This window comes from Rhipicephalus sanguineus, chromosome 10 (assembly GCF_013339695.2).
Source record: "Rhipicephalus sanguineus isolate Rsan-2018 chromosome 10, BIME_Rsan_1.4, whole genome shotgun sequence".
In the NCBI taxonomy this organism is placed as follows: domain Eukaryota; kingdom Metazoa; phylum Arthropoda; class Arachnida; order Ixodida; family Ixodidae; genus Rhipicephalus; species Rhipicephalus sanguineus.
In genome coordinates this window covers 552,180-569,011 of record NC_051185.1, presented here as the reverse complement: position 1 = coordinate 569,011, position 16,832 = coordinate 552,180, and the positions used below count along the sequence as shown (strand labels likewise).

Here is a 16,832-nt window from a genome sequence, read left to right as displayed (position 1 = left end):
CCTGCGCGCGCCGTACTTAGCCGGAGGGCCTCGCGGAAACCCACACGCAATGGGGCCTACTGTTCACAGCTTGCGACGGTGCCACATTTCCCTTCACCAGCACGACTTTTTCCTTCACATTGTGTGCCAGCGACTGACCCACCCAGCCAGACTGCACGTAGCTGTGCGACTCCAGTGCCTCGTAGTTGCACACCTGGCGAAGACCCCATGCATTCGCCTCAACGAGATATAAGCAATGTTCACTCGCCGTATTTCTGGCCACTCACACGTGTCCTCGACCTGGTCTTCGACGTCGTCGGGGTGAATGTCAGGTGATGTCGGGGTGAATGTCGGGGCGAAGTCGGGGTGACAGGGAGCTCTGTTTTTTGGGATGCGCGAGTTGGCGTAGCAGGCTCAGTGATAGTTGATGTGTAGTTATTTCGTATCTTTGCTTCTGTTTTCACCTTTTTTTCTTCGCTTGTTTTACTGTTCACTAGGGTATATATAAGAGCATTCTTGTCAACGAAATTTCAGTTGGAAGTCAGCGCTTGTCCCGTCTTTTTTTCCTGTCCGCCATGTGTTATTTTCGTGCTGTTAACCTTAAGTATGTCGGCCACAGCTGGCGAAACAGTATTATCGTTTTCTTGCCTCCATTTCAAACTAGAACCTTCTTTAAAGGTACGTAGGGTAAAAGTCAACCCTCCATGCTCTCGCCATTCCTTGCCATCCATGCTGCATGCGATGCCTTCAGCTCAGTAATCGCTAGGCGGCACCATCCTTTCAGATATTGTAGCGTTAGCTACACTTGTCTAGCCTGAGCCGATTTCGCGTGGATCTTCACGAGCCGTGCTTCGCATGCGCGAGGATCAGTGATGTCACACAGCTGGCTCACCGGAGGCGGCATCTCACGTGCTCACCGCCACTGCTGCGCACGGCTCGCCGTGGCTGGTCTGCGCGTTCGGGAGGAGTGGCGTCGTAGCCGCGGCAGACACACTGGCGCCGGCGCGCGCGCAGCTATTCGCCTTCGCTGTGCAGTCGCCATCTGACACTGCGCTGGAGCCGCTTGATAGCGCCTCTGACTGGCGTTTGCAGGTGGGAAACGCCATGGAGAAGGAGAGCGCTAATGCTGCTCAACGACGCAGAAGAGCCGAGAAGCTTATTTCATCGGATCCCGAAGTAGTTGCCTGGCAATTAGTGGTTCAGCATACGAAGAATGAACAGAAGAAGGCTAATAATTCTAGACAATCCGGAAAGCTAAGAATATTCAACTAAACCTTTGCTAACGCTACGTATATCTTGGCATAACCGAGCTAAGCCACTGCAAATTTTTTATTGCTTTCACTTTCTGTTATACATTCTCTCTGTGCAAAGTATGACAAAGAAGCAGTATACTCGCTGTTTGCAACGCTTATGTTACATGCTGCCAATGGATGTGGCTGATTGATGACCCGCGGATGTCACGCACTCGGTTGGTGACATGACCGCCAGAGCTATATTCATCTCTTCTGAAGAGCTAAGCGTAAAAAACAGAACCAGCAGCTGGCTCCGGGGCAAGAATTGCATGAGTCATGGACGAAGGAAACACAGCGCCCACCAAAAGTAAAAATATATTCTTAAAAAGATGTTTCGGCTCTCACACAGGAGCCTTGTTCACAATGAACAAGGCTCTCGTGTGAGAGCCGAAACGTCTTTTTAAGAATATATTTTTACTTTTGGTCGGCGCTGTGTTTCCTTTGTCCATGTCTTTCCCTGGTCAGGCGGATTTCCGCCAAACCCTCGACTGCATGAGTCATGTTTAAGTGAGCTGCACATAAAAAAGAAAAAAGAGCTTATTGCTGATGTTTATGTACTTTTATTATATAACAACGTATTTCTAAACAAACCATCTTTCGTTTTTCCTGACACTTTGTTGGCAGCACTGCGGAAAGCCGATGGATACATGTCACAACTTGAAGAAACACAAAGCAGCATATGATCTTACCAACCGCATGGCCACATCTTTCCATTGCCCCAAGGAAGTGCATGCCGCAGTGAAATGGACTTGTGGGCCGAAGCCAAAAGATGCGGTGGACACTGAACATAAATATTTTTTTTTTCAGAGCGGAGCTCTAAGCTTTTCGTTGCACCGGATAGTGCGAACGGTAATTACCATCATCATGGACCAGTGCACGCTCACTTCATCCTTTTCAACGTCTGCTTTGCTCCCACAACTCGTGCACCGAGTTGTCCTCTTCATATTCTGCTTCTCTCCCAAAATACGTGTGCCGATTTCTCTGGCGTGGCCTGTAATAACCCTGATAGGTGAGAAAAGAGAACGGGTACAGAGAGAGAGACAGTAACAGTGAGACAGACAGAAAGATATAAAGAAAGAGAAAATCGTAGCGAAAAAAAATTTCGGATGAGGCGGCGGGATTTGAACCTGCGTATCCACGATCCGAAGGTGAGCTCCCTAACCACTCGGCTATCCAGGCGCACTAGCAGAGCATAGCATAGACGTATGGTATAGTATTGTCCTGGTGAGCCACCGATGGCGGCGCTGCGAACGGCGCTCTGGTGACGCAAAGGCGGGGATTCGGCTTTTGTCGTCTGCTAGGCTGCAGCTAGAACAGCAGCATTTTCGTTATAGTTCGCTCGCGTCGCATGACGTTCCTCGACTACTAGCTGTATTTTCGTGTAATGATAGTTCTTTAGATGGCTGCTAGCATTACTGGAGGTTAAGAAACGTTAACATTTAACGTATCCTCTATATACACAGAGCCATCGCGGTCAGGATCATGCCACCGAGTTCGTAGCGTCACTCACTAGGCTGGATGGCGTTGAAATAGCTTACGTGAAAGCGCGAACGTCCCGCCAATCGAGTTAAAGATAGTCTACGCTGCTTTGGAGCGAAGCGCAATCAATTTCGCAGCTTATTCGCAAAAGTTAACGTTATATAAACAGACTTGAACGAAAGTTCACACTCCACTCCCAATTGCAGTAAGTATACAAAACGTTTGCCGACAAAATAAAATTGATAACTTCATCGACCAGTGGGTTATTGCGGACAACTAGCATAGATTGAGCGAGTTGGATACACATTAAAACTTGTTACCCATACTATTGCCTCCGAATGAAACGCCAGCAGTGGTGCGCGTGGTACAGTTCGCACCCTTATGATTAGAGATAGATACGCTCTTGCGGTTTGCCGCTCGTGAGCCAGCTTGATTGCTTTCGATTGCGCAGTGCTGCCTAATCGGGTGTGCGTGCCTGTAAAAAAAAATGGTGATGACAAGACTGCGCGTGGATGTGAGGCAAGATTTGCCAATATCACTATTTTAGGTAGAAGCAAGGAGGTGATTGAGCGAGAGATGCTAGAAGCATACCTCATCCGAAAGAAAAAAGATATATGTATTAGCGATACGTCGGTGGCACTGCGTTCAGCTGAATTTGATTTTTTTGACAGGTTTCTAAACTAGCACGTGCATTGAGAGTGGGCGATTGTTGGATGGGACGCATGGTGTGTTATTGCGCATGTGTGGCATGGTGTATATATTGCGGTGGATTTGCAAGAATAAAATTAGTTGCGAGTTGACGCTCTTTCCTTGCGCCTACTTTCCTCGGTGGTGTGCGTCGTGGAATTTTCTTGTAACATGCACCAACTAGCCCAACAACAAGTTTTACTAAAGACTGCACGCATTATACGGTTCCTAATGCTTGGGGAATGCGCTCCGCTGTTCGTGTTTCATTGGCCACCGATAATACAGCTTGATAAACAGTAGGAAAAATTGGCGAATATGTCCAGGAAGAGGAGCAAGAGAGCTCTTTCCCATCATTCTTTTGGCCCCTTTGGCTGGTTATTGCTATTCTTTACCGCACAGTAACAAGGTTAAATATTTTACGATGAAAGCTTTGGATTCCTGATCAAATGCGAAAATGCACTGTTGGTGATCCTCGGCAGCGTTAACACGAGTGATGCGAAAAATCCTCACAGGATGACGTCACCTTACGACATCCTCATGACATCACAGACCGTCAAAATGTGTGACGTCATAACGTCACATCACATGATTGCGTCATTGCATGACATCGTCGGTTTGCACTGTCTCCGTGATCGGTGCGTCGACCACGGAGGCAATGCAAAACCAGGTGATGTATAGAAAGCTTGCAATGCCTCCGAACCTGGAGGCAGTGCAAAACCACGTTATGTCCAAAAGGCATTCAGAAAGGGCGGGGAAGGAGCAATACATCGACTGAACAAAAAGATGGATTTCGCCTTTGAGTCGTCTTAGGCAAATGCAGGAGGGACTCTGCAAGTCTTTTTAGTAGAGTGACCGCATCACGCCTGTCAGGAGTGGACCGTTGAGAGTGAATTACACTATTTTATAGCAAATGCATCTTACTACGATTTTCGATGCAAAAGCTTTGTATTTATCTACGTTAGTATGATTACACTAATTCCGTTCAGCATGCTTTCAAACGGCCGGGAAGGAGTCAGGAAACGTTTATTTTATTAACGTAGGTGTGATGAGGTTTATTGATGTAATGAGGTCGCAACGAAAAGGGACCGTACGGTAACACAATACAAAGCTGGCAAAGGCGGCACAGGCTCTCGCTCAATCAGAACACGCGTCGTTTTTCATCCTCTTTCACAGGCGCATACTCGTTCGTGCATCTGCTCCACTACATAGAAATTAAAATATGCAAAAAAAATAAAGAAAACACAACTCCGCACAACCTACGATATATTTCATATCACCGTCGTGCATCCCCTTTTCACACGTGCTCTGAACCTTTTTATTGTTTAAGCTTCAACTACTTACGACACGCTTACACGGCGGATGCTGAAAACTAGGAGTTAATCAAAAGTTGTTGCCTGTAACGACCATTTATTTGATTTGAATGACATCACATGTCGCTTGTCACGCGTTTAAAACTCCGGACAAAGGAATTGAATCGAAAGAGCAGGCTTGGCAACCGAACACGTGCAGCACGCAGTATACATATATTGCGCTTTAACGCAGACACGGTAGTCGAAGCCCGAACGCTGAAATGAGTGATTGAAAACGTGCCAGAAAGTCATTTTGAGTGCGCCACGGCCATAGAATAGTCGCGAAAAGAAATCGACGCCATACATGCAGATGTACACTGATGGCTAGCAGACGACACCAGGAGCAATAGACACTAACGTGCTCCTGATGGCAGCTCCGTTCGATTTCGCTGGGCATTTTGCTTGAACATTCAGTGTAAATTGCTTTATGAACTTGCCCATTCATGTTTCAATGACTCGAGCAGGACAGACTGGCTGGTAGTGTCAAGTAGCCTTCACGCAGCGCGCGCACGCGAAGAGCGGCACCCGAGTCCCCTCTCTGATGTCACACGTGAGAGGGCGCCACTCAAAGATTGCGAGGTCAACAACAAGGTGGCGCGAAAGGGAAGTGAGAGTGTGGATGAGAGATATGTGATGGTGAGGAGGGGAGAAATTAAAGCATGGGATAGAGAGAAAGAGAGAAATAGAGAGAAAGAAAGGGAAAAAGGATAGAAAGAGAAAGTAAAATAGAGACAGATATGAAGAGACGGAAAGAAAAAGGAAGCAATAAATAGAGAGAAAGAAAGGCAAAAAGGAGAAAGATAGAAAGACCGAGAAATACAAAGAAATACATAGAGAAAGAAAAAATAGAAATAGAGGCAAAAAAGGCGTACAATAAACAGAGAGATGACAGAAAAAGAAAGAAAGGAAGAAAGAAATAAAGAGAAACAAAGAAGGCTGCCCAGCTCCGCACTATCTACAGGCTTGTTGGCACCACAAGTGCGAAGCATCATGTAATAACTAGTCACATGACAAAAATCACGTAACATCGTGTAACATCCAATCGCGTGACTAAAAACAACGTAACACTTATGTGACTAGAATCATGTAACATGTAACTGCTCGTGTGACTAAAAATCACGTAACATCACGCAACATCTAGTCATGTGACTAAAAATCACGTAACATTTTGTCACGCGACTAAATTCACACATTGCATAATAGCTAGTCACGTGACATGTCCCCACCATAAACCACGTAACAGCTAGCCACGTGATATGTTCCCACCAAAAAGCACGTAACAGCTAGTCACGTGACTAAAATCAGAACGTCACGTAACAGGTAGTCAGGTGACATGTCTAGCCAAGTTTAGCCAAGCTTAGCCATATTTAGTACTACTAGCAAAAACTTGGCCTCTCAGCAAAAGCTTGGCAATACTAGCAAAACTTAGCTAGGTTGAACACTAGCTCCACTGATGGTTCCAGCCTTGCGACACTAGTGCAAGCTGTACATTTTTTCTCGCTTAAAACAATAATTACTCCAATTAAACTTTCACAAATAAGTTCCTTTTGTATGCCCTTCTAAATCAATACAAGCATGCATTTAACTTGGACTGTATTACCAATCAGCATGAGCCTGAACAGAAAGCATTTCATTCATTTTTTAATGTTTTGCCACCTTCTTCTTCTAAACTATTCAATAATCGACCCCAATACTTTTTTGACACTCTTACATCCAACTATCCAGCCATATGATGTAGTTATATATTTTTAGTAAACTTTGTAGATATGTTGATAAATTGTCAGAATAGGCACTGAATCACTGTATTGCTTCACCCCAAAGTACGTCATGAGACAAAGTACCGGATGCCAATGGGAAGTAATAAGTAAAAGCCATTCCTTTTCTAGCAACCAGCAGAGAGTTAAGGTGCTCCATATGGTATTGCATTTCTGAGAATGTTTTTTAGCAAGCTAGGTTTCGCCCACTACGACAACATTCAAATCACTGTAAAGGACAGAAAAATCTTTTTCTTGTGAAAATACTCTATGAGGGCATATAGTGAACTAAAATGATTGCCCACAATTTTTTAGAATAGAATCTGAGTGGTTCGAGCGCAATGTGGGATGTTTGGCACGAAATGAACCTGTTAGCTGCATTTCATTCATTCTTTTTCATGTGGAGAAACTTAAGTACTGTTCTTTTGCAGAAATGCGATGTCTGAGCATCCTTGCAGCTGTTCACATACCTTATTGTAACCAAATGCTGCCATTTGCTTCTATCATCTGGATGTGATCGTTTCTATGTTAATGCTGTGAATCAAGGAGTTTGCCAGCGCTCATTTCATTTATTCGTCATCAACAGTGCACATTTTGAACGGGAGCAACATACTCACAACTACAAGGAAATTGTGTCAGCCCCCATGTTGCTGCTTTTCATGTCCCGCAGTGCAGCAGTGTCAGCTGCCAATTGCTCGGACTGTTGTCCTCCCGCTGCGAATGCATTCCCATAATTTCTAATACGACACACTGCTGTTTATGTGCATTGAGATGCACCCTCAAAATGCACATTTTCAATCTGAATCCACCCCGTCCTGGTGCATTTAATACAGCATGCTTTCTTAGTGAAATAGCTTGTTTACACAAGATGCGGTACACTTAAAGGGACTGTCTATTGTCCTTTGTTCCCCTTCTGTTTTGCATTGCAATAGAAAGCGTACCATGTGAACTGTCCACCCTTGCAGCAGTTTCTCTGAAGAGCGAGTAGAAATTTTTAAAACATAGTTTTGCGACCTATGTTCTGTCTTCATCAAATGGTGTAGGGACACCTGCAACACTCTTTAGTGTATGCAATGACAATTGTTCCTGTGAAAATGACAGACTGAAACCATATATAGTTCCTGCAGGATTAATTCGTTTTTGTTGGTCAATAAAATTAGTACCGTAATAGTCGTTTAGAGCATGCAGTCAGTCTAATAAAGCATTATTACCATAGTCTTTCCAGTTTTGTATAGTCAGCATGAAAAACCACCACATTCGAGCGGAAAACTTTGTGTGTTCCAGCAACACAAGTATGGTGTTGTGGAATGGACTATGGTGGTTCCACTCGCGCCAAACGTGCGACTAAAACGAACAGTCTGGTGACCATATGACCGTGCAAGAGGTGCTTTATCGAAAAAAGAGAAGGTCGTTGCTGTTTTTCAGTTATGTTAAGGCTGTTTAGGTGTTCTGTGTTGCCTATCTGACACGACAGCCAACATAGATGCCTTTTGAAAGCAAAATCTTAGAACTCCATGGTGTAGATCGCGTTGCGAAGTGACTTCAGCGCCAGTGAATACTGGTACATTTCTACGAACGAGAACTCACAGGCATGGTTAGAAAATTTCATGAAGTCAGCCTGTTCGCATAGAGCAATTAATAATTTTTTTGAGTGCGTATAATGTGCTGGTGCCAGGCGCCGTTATCGTGTTGCCCGCAACGCGTTTCACCACCGACCAACTCGAAGGTGGTGCTGGCATCGCTATAGAGTGCCATGTTTGGATGCGTGAGAAAGTGCATAAAAATACAATTTTAAGTTACTGATATTTGTTACGAAGGAAAAGAAGGCTACCTGCATGGGTTTTTTAGCTCTACTAATTGCTTGACCAATATCATTGTAAGGTAATGCGACCTGTCATTTTTTCACCATGTTAACAGTACGTTCGTAACTTACTGGTGGAATAGCTTGCGTTGAAGGACCGATTACACTCGATTAAAGAAAACTTTATGAGGGGCGAAGCTCCTTATAGCATCACCTGGTCGGTCGTCGCTCCATCCGGCGTTCCCCCGCCGTCGGGTCTCCCGTATCATTCAATAGATGGCGCTGTCCCATAGAGATGCATGCAAACTGCAGTTGGGTGACGATATACTAGATGGCGCTGTCCCATAGAGATGTGTGCAAAATCACACCATCTCCCGCTAAAAGGGACCATGAGGCGATGCGAAGCAGTGTTTCGGCATGTAGAGCCCGCGTTTCAGAGGGGGAGTGGTGAGGGGGAAAGGGGAGAGGGGAAGTGGAGAGGGGAAGGGGGAGAGGGGAAGTGCAGAGGGGGAGGGGAGCGGGGGGAGAGGGGACGTGGAGAGGGTTTGCACATGCGCAGTAAGGGTGGTCACGCCGCACACCACCACCACCACCACCGGATTGAATTCCGCTATAAGATGCTTCACATCTAATATGGCGGTTGGGTGAATGCACGCGAGGTGGCGTTATAGTGCCGCTGCGCTCATTATCTCTCATTCTCCTTGATCGTCGCCGTACATGGAGGAGTGCGCTTGCCGGATCGTGCTGCTTGGCGGACCATGGATGACGAGGAGCGCCGGGTGCGGAAGGCCGCTGCGTCTCGTGCTCGTCGGCAGGATCCCGAGGTGCGAGCTCGAGAGGCTGCCGCCAAGCGAGCGCAGCAGTAATCAAAGCTGCGTATCGCTTTGGTTACTGCTGGGCGAAACCACTGAACATTTCATGGTGTAACTATGATTGCTTCAGGAGCTTCGCCCAAGCTCTTCATCATTCACCCGTGGATATGCTGTCATTTTTTTTTACACATTCGACTAATGATTGTCCATCTTGATGATGATGATCCTGCGATGCGGCTGCCTTGCCGTGAGCGAGCTCCTTGGCGACGCTCACACGCCTCAGCGTAACTTGGATCTGTCCTCAGATCTTGTAGTCCTTCAGATGGCTTGGAACTCTGTGGCTTCTAAGTGACAGCTGGCATGTTCCGTGACCGTTGTCGTTGTTCAAATTACCGCATTTGTTCTCTATGCACGGGTTCTCCTGTTGGGTCTCGATGTCCTGGTTTTCCGGTCCATCCTTTGAACGTTGCCGTAATTGCTGACCGATGAACGACTCTCCTAGTTCTGGAAAGCTGGGGTTTCGCACCGAGTGTCTGCATAGCTGTTCATCATTACCCACTCTCTCCTTCTTTCCATGATGGTGATTTTGGATGCGTGCAATCTTCACCGTGTTGCTGCCTAAAAGTTCTGTGACTTCGAATGGTTCTTCATAGAAAGGATTGAGTGTAGACGATCGAGATCCTAGTGTACAAAAAACTGTGTCTCCTAGCTGGATGTTTGGTTCCTTGCGCGTCGCCTCATCTCGACTTTTAGCAGCTCTCTGAATTTGTTCGATGTTTTCTTTGGTTTGTTCTCGCTTCTTGCTTCTTGGCCAGCTCTACAAGCCTGTACGCTCCATTTAGGTCGTCTTCCAAAGGTGTGAGGGCCTCTGGAATGGTGCATGCTCCCTGTGCAGTGGTGTCTATGTACATGGCAGTGCGCGCGAGACAGTCGAAACTCTTCCGCATGATCATTTGCATTGTCTGAGGGGCCTTGCAAAATCCGGACGCCATGCGAAGATATTCGTACTTTCCATCAGGTGTCACAAACACTGTCTTGTGTGTTTCTCCAGGTTCGACACGGATTGTGAGGAAAGCGTTATTGATATCCATAGTTGTAAAGTAACGTAAGTAATCTCTCATGATGTGGTCAAGAGCACCTTCCATCAGTGGCATTGGATAGGGAGGATTCACAGTTTTGGCATTCAGTTTTCTGTGGTCGTGAACGATTGTCCTCTGTGTAGTGGGATCGTTCGGCTGGTCAATTGCAAAAGTAGGAGCAGCGTATTCACTCTGACTTGGTATGATGATTCCTCTCTCCAAATAATCTCTGAACTGTTTCCTCGTGAACTCTCGGTCTGCATATGAACATCTGTATGGATGTGAAGCCACAGGAATGGAGTCCTGTAGATTGATTTAATGTTCGGTGTGCAGACAAGTTCCCAGCTGATTTGCATGCGTCGTGAAGGCATCATGATTAGTTGCTAATATTGTATAAAGTTTCTTGCGCTCTTCAGGCAATGCATCCCGTATCATCAGTTTGACCGCAGCCAATGTTTTCTGCCCAAGCTCCGGATCTCGTCCTGAAGTTGTTGGCTTTAACGAGACGAACATGGTAGTGTTCTTCTTCGCTTGATGTGCGGCTTGCATTGTGAAGGTAGAAATCAGTGCCTGTCCTGTTTGTGGTGGTTGCTGTGGGCTTACTGCATTGTTAACTTGTTGGGTTGTGGCCTGGGTAGGTAGGCTGATGAGCATATAACATTGGCCAGGCTCCTCCAGTCTGAACCTAATAAGTCCGTAGTCGGTGGCAATGGGAGGACAAGTACTTCGGGAATTTTGGTTGTTAGTTTACCCGCAGTGATTGACAGTGAAGTCGTCCATTCGGGTTTGACCTGTTTATCGAGAACCGTTACTGATTCATGGTCCTTGCAGGCCGCCTTTTCTGTGCTGAGAGGTAGAGCCTTGGGGTCCACTATGGATATGTTTGATCCAGTGTCGATGCATGTTCTGAGTTCTGTACCTCCTGTTGTGTGGGCTGTCATGATGGGAAGCGGGTTTCTCGTGGTGCTAAAGAAGCAGTGGACATTTTAATCCTTAGACCTGTCAAACACTACATCTTGCCTGCTGTTTCGTCTTTGTTCTGCTTTGAGAATTGCGATCGTTTTAGGTTTTGGACAGTCCCTTGATATATGCCTGAACACTGAACAGTTGAAGCATCTTTGCTGTCGAGGGCTGATGTCCATTAGGCTGTTGGCAGCTAACGATTTCTGCGTGTAGGTAGAGCCGGAATGGCGTGACCCATCTGTCTCTTTCATAGGCACATACTTGGGATCAGTACTAGTATCGACTACAAGCTTTCGTCGTGACTTGAAGTTTGCGGTTCGGTCAATAAGTTCCAGCAAGGAATTGCAGTTTTAAGACGCCAGCGGGGTAGCCCCCTTGTCGATTTTGATGCCGTTCAGGATGAGTGGTATGCGTTCCTCTGCGGTGAGCATAGCGTTCTTTGTGTACATATATTATATGATCGTTTCAGTTGGGAGCAGTTTCTGCTCGTTTTGATAGTCTAGAAACTCTTATAGATTCATCTTTCTTTGGAAACGCTCCATAATAGCATGCTTCCATGTCTCCCAATCTTGGATGTAAATGCTGTAGGAACTGTGCCAGTCGCGCGCCACTTCACGGAGGCGCGTGATGGTGTTCAACATCGTGAGCGACTGCGTCCAGTTTGCAAGAGACACTCTGCGTTCTATCTCTGCGAGCCATTCCTTCACACTTTCTTGCGTGTTTCCTTGGAAGATACTTATAGCTGAGGCTGTATCGCCGGACGAGTGTACCTGAAGTGGTTGGGTGTTCTTGGGTGTTCTGTTGCAATGCTTGTGCAAGCTGATGTTGTGTCTCTACGATGACGCCGAGAACATCGTTCAAAGTGACAGGGTGTGTTGCGTTGTCTCCATCGCCTACATGAGCGGGATCCAGGTCTGGAATGGTGGATGTGCGTGGCTCTGCGGGCCCTTATTGCATAACTTCCCCTCCTGCTGGCCATTGATCGTGGTTGTGATCAGTGCCGAGGTTCAGGGCATGGAGAAGCATCTGCAGCTGTGATTTGATGCCTTGAATTTCAGTCCGTAGAATTTCAGTCCGTTGTTATCGTTGGAATTCGTGTTTGATGACAGCTGCGCTATGTTAGCAGTACGTTCGTAACTTACTGGTTGAATAACTTGCGTTACAAGGACCGATTACACTCGATTGAAGAAAACTGTTTATTTTTACACGTTTGACTAATGATCGTCCATCTTGATGATGATGATGGTGAAGGTGGAGTGTTGACCCGGGGATGTAGAACGTCGAGGAGAGGGAGAGTGGGATTGGCGTCGCTGAAGATTCGAAGACGTATGGCTTGCCAAGTACTCGGCAATAGCGCATGGCCATTCACCATCACGGGTCGACGAGCATCTGGCCGAAAGCCAGGGAGGCCCATGTGTCGGTACGAACACTTGCGGTACAAATGACCTGACTCACCACAACGATAGCAAAGTGGCCGATTGTTGGGAGTGCGCCACACATTAGATTTCCGCACGTTAAGTTGCAGGTTCTCGTCATATGGCAGGCCTGAGCAGTACTGCGGTGTCTGCAGGGTAGATGGTCAGGTGGAATTGCTGACTGCCGGTGCAGGAGTGCTTAAAGCGTCTGCGTATGTAGAAGAGGAGCTTCGGCTGGAGGCGCCACCAGTGGTTGTGCCAGCTGCTGCACCTCTACGCGGACGACGTCTGTTAGAGCAGCCACTTGGAGCTGGGGAGACACTGCGCGAAACTTTTGCAGCTCCTTGCGTACGACGCTGCGCGCTAGCTCCACGAGGTCCCTGATGGCCGCGACGTCGGGTGTTATCAAAGCCGATGACAAACATGAAAGGTTGTTTGGCCGCTCATACTGCAATGACCGCTGTCTTAGCATTCACTCCATCGTTGCGGCTTCATGGAGGAATTCCGCCACGGTAGCTGGTGGGTTGTGCACATGTCCTGCAAACAGGTGCTCTCTTACGCCCCGCATCAGGAAACGTACCTTCTTGCCTTCCGCCATTGCGGGATCAGCTCGCTGGAACAGCTGAGACATCTCGACGAACATGGCAACGCTTTCGTTTGGTCTTTGATTCCTGGAATTGAGGAGACGTTCTGCTTGTTCTTTCCATTCGGGACTTCCATACGTGTTCCGCAGCTGAGTACAAAACTCCGGCCAGATTGTCAAGGCAGCTTCATGGTTCTCATACGAAATGCGCGCTGAATCCTCCAGGTAGTAGTAGACATACCGGAGCTTCCGATGCTCGACCCATTCGTTGACGACGGCGACTCGGTCGTATTGGTCCAGCCAGTCTTCCACGTCTTCGTATGCGTCCCCATGGAAAGGCCTTGGGGTTCGCAGGCCGTTGAAAAGCCATGGAGCAGGCAGGGTGGTGGTCTGTTCAGTCTGGCTTGCCATTGTCGCGTAGTAGAACACCTGCTTGCCACGCAGACGGCCTGGGTTCGATTCTCAGTCAAACCGAAGTTTTTTTATTACTTATTTTATTTGCATCTTTATTTTTTGGTCACGGATCAGATGATTTTTCACTGACAACCAACGATGCCGACGCCGACACCAGAATTTCTGCGAAACGAGCTTTTTAACGCTATCACGTTAAAATTGATGTGATGCACTTCTGTTGTACTCATTTGTTGACCTGCAGAGGTCGTGAGTGATTCTTTTGTTTGCCATCTGTATGTTGTGTAAGTGGCAGTTAACCAGTCGTGTAAGAGCCACACATAGTCCTGAAAATTTGCTGTGCAGGTGTATTCAGCTGGTAAAACCAAAAGTAATCAGTGCTTCTATCAGTAGCTGGCATGCAGGTGGCATCCATCAAACAAATAGATCCTGAGCCTTGTTCTACAGCTCACTGTAGGCTGTGTGCTTGCATCTTATCCATTTTTTGATGGTGTGGCTGAGCTCCTTCCCCATGTCTTGCAGGTTGGCCAACAACAACATAGTTATCAATTACTTGGGCCCCAAAGAGCAGCCCCCTGATGACATAGCAAGCAACCCTGTGACAACCTTTGAACAGGCGTTTTCCAACTATCGTAAGTGTGCACTCTCGCTTGCACTTCTTTTACTGTCTGCAGTGGTGCATGCAGTTTATTCATCAGCACCATTTTGGCTGCTATGCTGGCATGCAGCAAGACACTGAAAACTATCAAGCTCTCTTGCATCCTAGTTGGTTCCTTATGACATTAAACTGCTATTGCAGACTAAATGTTCAGCAAGTCTTGTCAACAGGAATGTCCATAACTTTTCTCAAGCTCAGTGCACAGCATATGTGATGAGAACATACAAGAGGTTCTGGTATCAATACCCAGCACCTCCACCAATTTGTCATTGTAATAAAAGGAGAATAAGCAACAGCACGGCTAACAGCAGAGCAGCTCCGATCGAGCAGAACATTTTCAACCTCATCTACCACCAGCAAATCCTCCACCATGCAGAAATAAAGGCGGAACTGTAGCTGTATACATGTAGTAACCCACTGTGTACATGTGTCGTTATCCCATGCACACACACACACAGACAGACAGAGAAATATTATAAGTAAAAGCTAGTGTCAGTGTGCAGTTCTTTTGCGGATGATTCAGGCACGCATTTTCTCACTAAATTTTATGCTATTTGTAAAAAAGTAAGTAAACTTCTTTTACTTGACAAACCTGATGAAACTAATTTGTCTTGTTTGGTTTTTCATGCTGATTTCAAATATACAATAATTTTTCTTGTAAGTAAACTGGTTTACGAGATACACAAAGCTGCCTCTCTATTGTTTCCGGAGACAATAGGGAAAAAGCCGTTCAGCAGAAAGTGCATATTATCAGATAGCTAGATACTACTATACACAATAAGTGCAACGCTGCAAACAGTTTTCAGATCAAGTCATAACTAGTCATTCTGCAGATCAAAATTCAATGTTTGTACCACGACTACCATAAAGAAGAAACAAAATCAAGTTTAAAAAATCTATGAGCAGAAAATGAGAATTCTGCTCTCAGGACTTTGTGATATACAGCTTGGGCTTTGTGTAAAAAGTGTAATTACAGCTCTAGCTGTTCTAGATCATGAGATGTCACTCCGACAAGCTAAATAAATGACCCAAAAACATTTAGCGTTCAGCTCGTACTCGTTGCACAGATCTAAACTGCAGATGAAATACTGATATTATAAGACTTATCTTAGGTTTTACATGCGAAATAATAGCTGTATATCTCAATAATGCAATAAAAAAAAAAAACACTTTTTTCTTTGATGATTTTTTGGTCTCCAAAAGCCATGTCCCTCCTTAACATGATACCTACTCTTTATATGATGCTGACCGCAAATACATCAATTAATCTTTCGAAGGCAAATGAAGGGTGAATTGAACGCGCGTCACTCAACTGGAGATTTACTTTTGTAGACAAAATGTGGGCACGATCGCCTAGGCCACGGTGTTGCCGAGGCCGAAGGTGGCATTTATGAGGTTTCACGCCACGTGCCGAACTGTCATGTATAAAACACTACTAAGTCTTTATATTTAACTTATGTATATGACATTACAATACCACACAATCCTCACAGGGCTTTGCAATATTGCTTAACGCGTTAAAACATCGAATGTTAGAAGCGTCAGGTATGTGCTGGGTATAGCCAGGCGGATGTGTGGATGAATGCTATGAGCGTCCCCTTTATAACAAGGCGGTGACAAGTGTGCCACTAGGCTCAACAAAAAAATCTCTTTCCTTTTTCTTTTTTTTTATGTTGTCCTAATGCCTCTACTTCGATTAAATCTATCTTACTATAGGAAAAAAAAAACGTAAATTTTCAGCCCAGTTCTCTGCCCTTTACGGCAGACTGTCCTTATTTTTTCCTAATGTTTATTTTTGCCCTTTCTCTCTATTTTCTGCCGCCAATACTCTAACAGTCTCTTACTTATTTCAATCGTGGGTGTGTTCAGCTTTCCATTGTCGTCCCTAAAACCGAAGGCTTTATGTAGGCTCGCGCCCAAACGTACACCTGGGTGGATATCTCCACATTCAGTCGGAACATGCTCTGCCGTTTCCTTATCTTCCCCACAGCATGTGCATTGTTCTTCTTCTTTACTGAATATCACTTTATAACTACGCGTTCTAAGGCAACCCGATCTCGCTTCAAACAGTAAAGCGCTTCCCCTTGAATTATCGTAAAATTCCTCCCTCCTTATTTCATTTTTGCCCTTGTGGTAGTTACTCAAAGCCGGTTTTTTCTCCATACCTGCCGTCCAGTAAATCCTCTCCGCCTCTCTGACTTTTCGCTTAACGCTCTTTGTTGACATATTGCTTACGCTACCAGCCGTATATTTACTAGTGAGCCTCCTAGTTCTATTTCTCCACTGTGTGTCCACACTCTTCCTATACAAATAACGGAACACCTTCTCTGCCCATCTACTCTCCTTCATATTTCTTAGCCTTTCTTTGAACCTTATTTTGCTCTGAGCTTCCCTCGCCTCAAAACCTGCCTATCCCATGTCGGCCTTTACAGCCTCATTTGTCGTCTTCCCGTGAGCACCCAACGCGAGGCGTCCTACAGTCCTTTGATTTACATCCATTCCCAATTGCACCTCTGCCCTCATGCACACCACTGAGTTCCCAAAAGTAAGCACCGGAACCATTACACCTA

At 46.0% G+C, this 16,832-nt stretch overlaps 1 protein-coding gene across 1 annotated transcript in view; it reads left to right on the top strand.

Annotated features, from left to right (window-relative positions):
- Positions 1-16,832, top strand: part of LOC119372686 (probable ATP-dependent RNA helicase DDX43) — a gene marked incomplete in the record, with an annotated part of 252,672 nt that overhangs the window by 63,812 nt on the left and 172,028 nt on the right. The window contains 1 exon segment of the mRNA XM_037643131.2: positions 14,127-14,236. Within this exon segment, the coding sequence (XP_037499059.1) occupies positions 14,127-14,236 (110 nt within the window).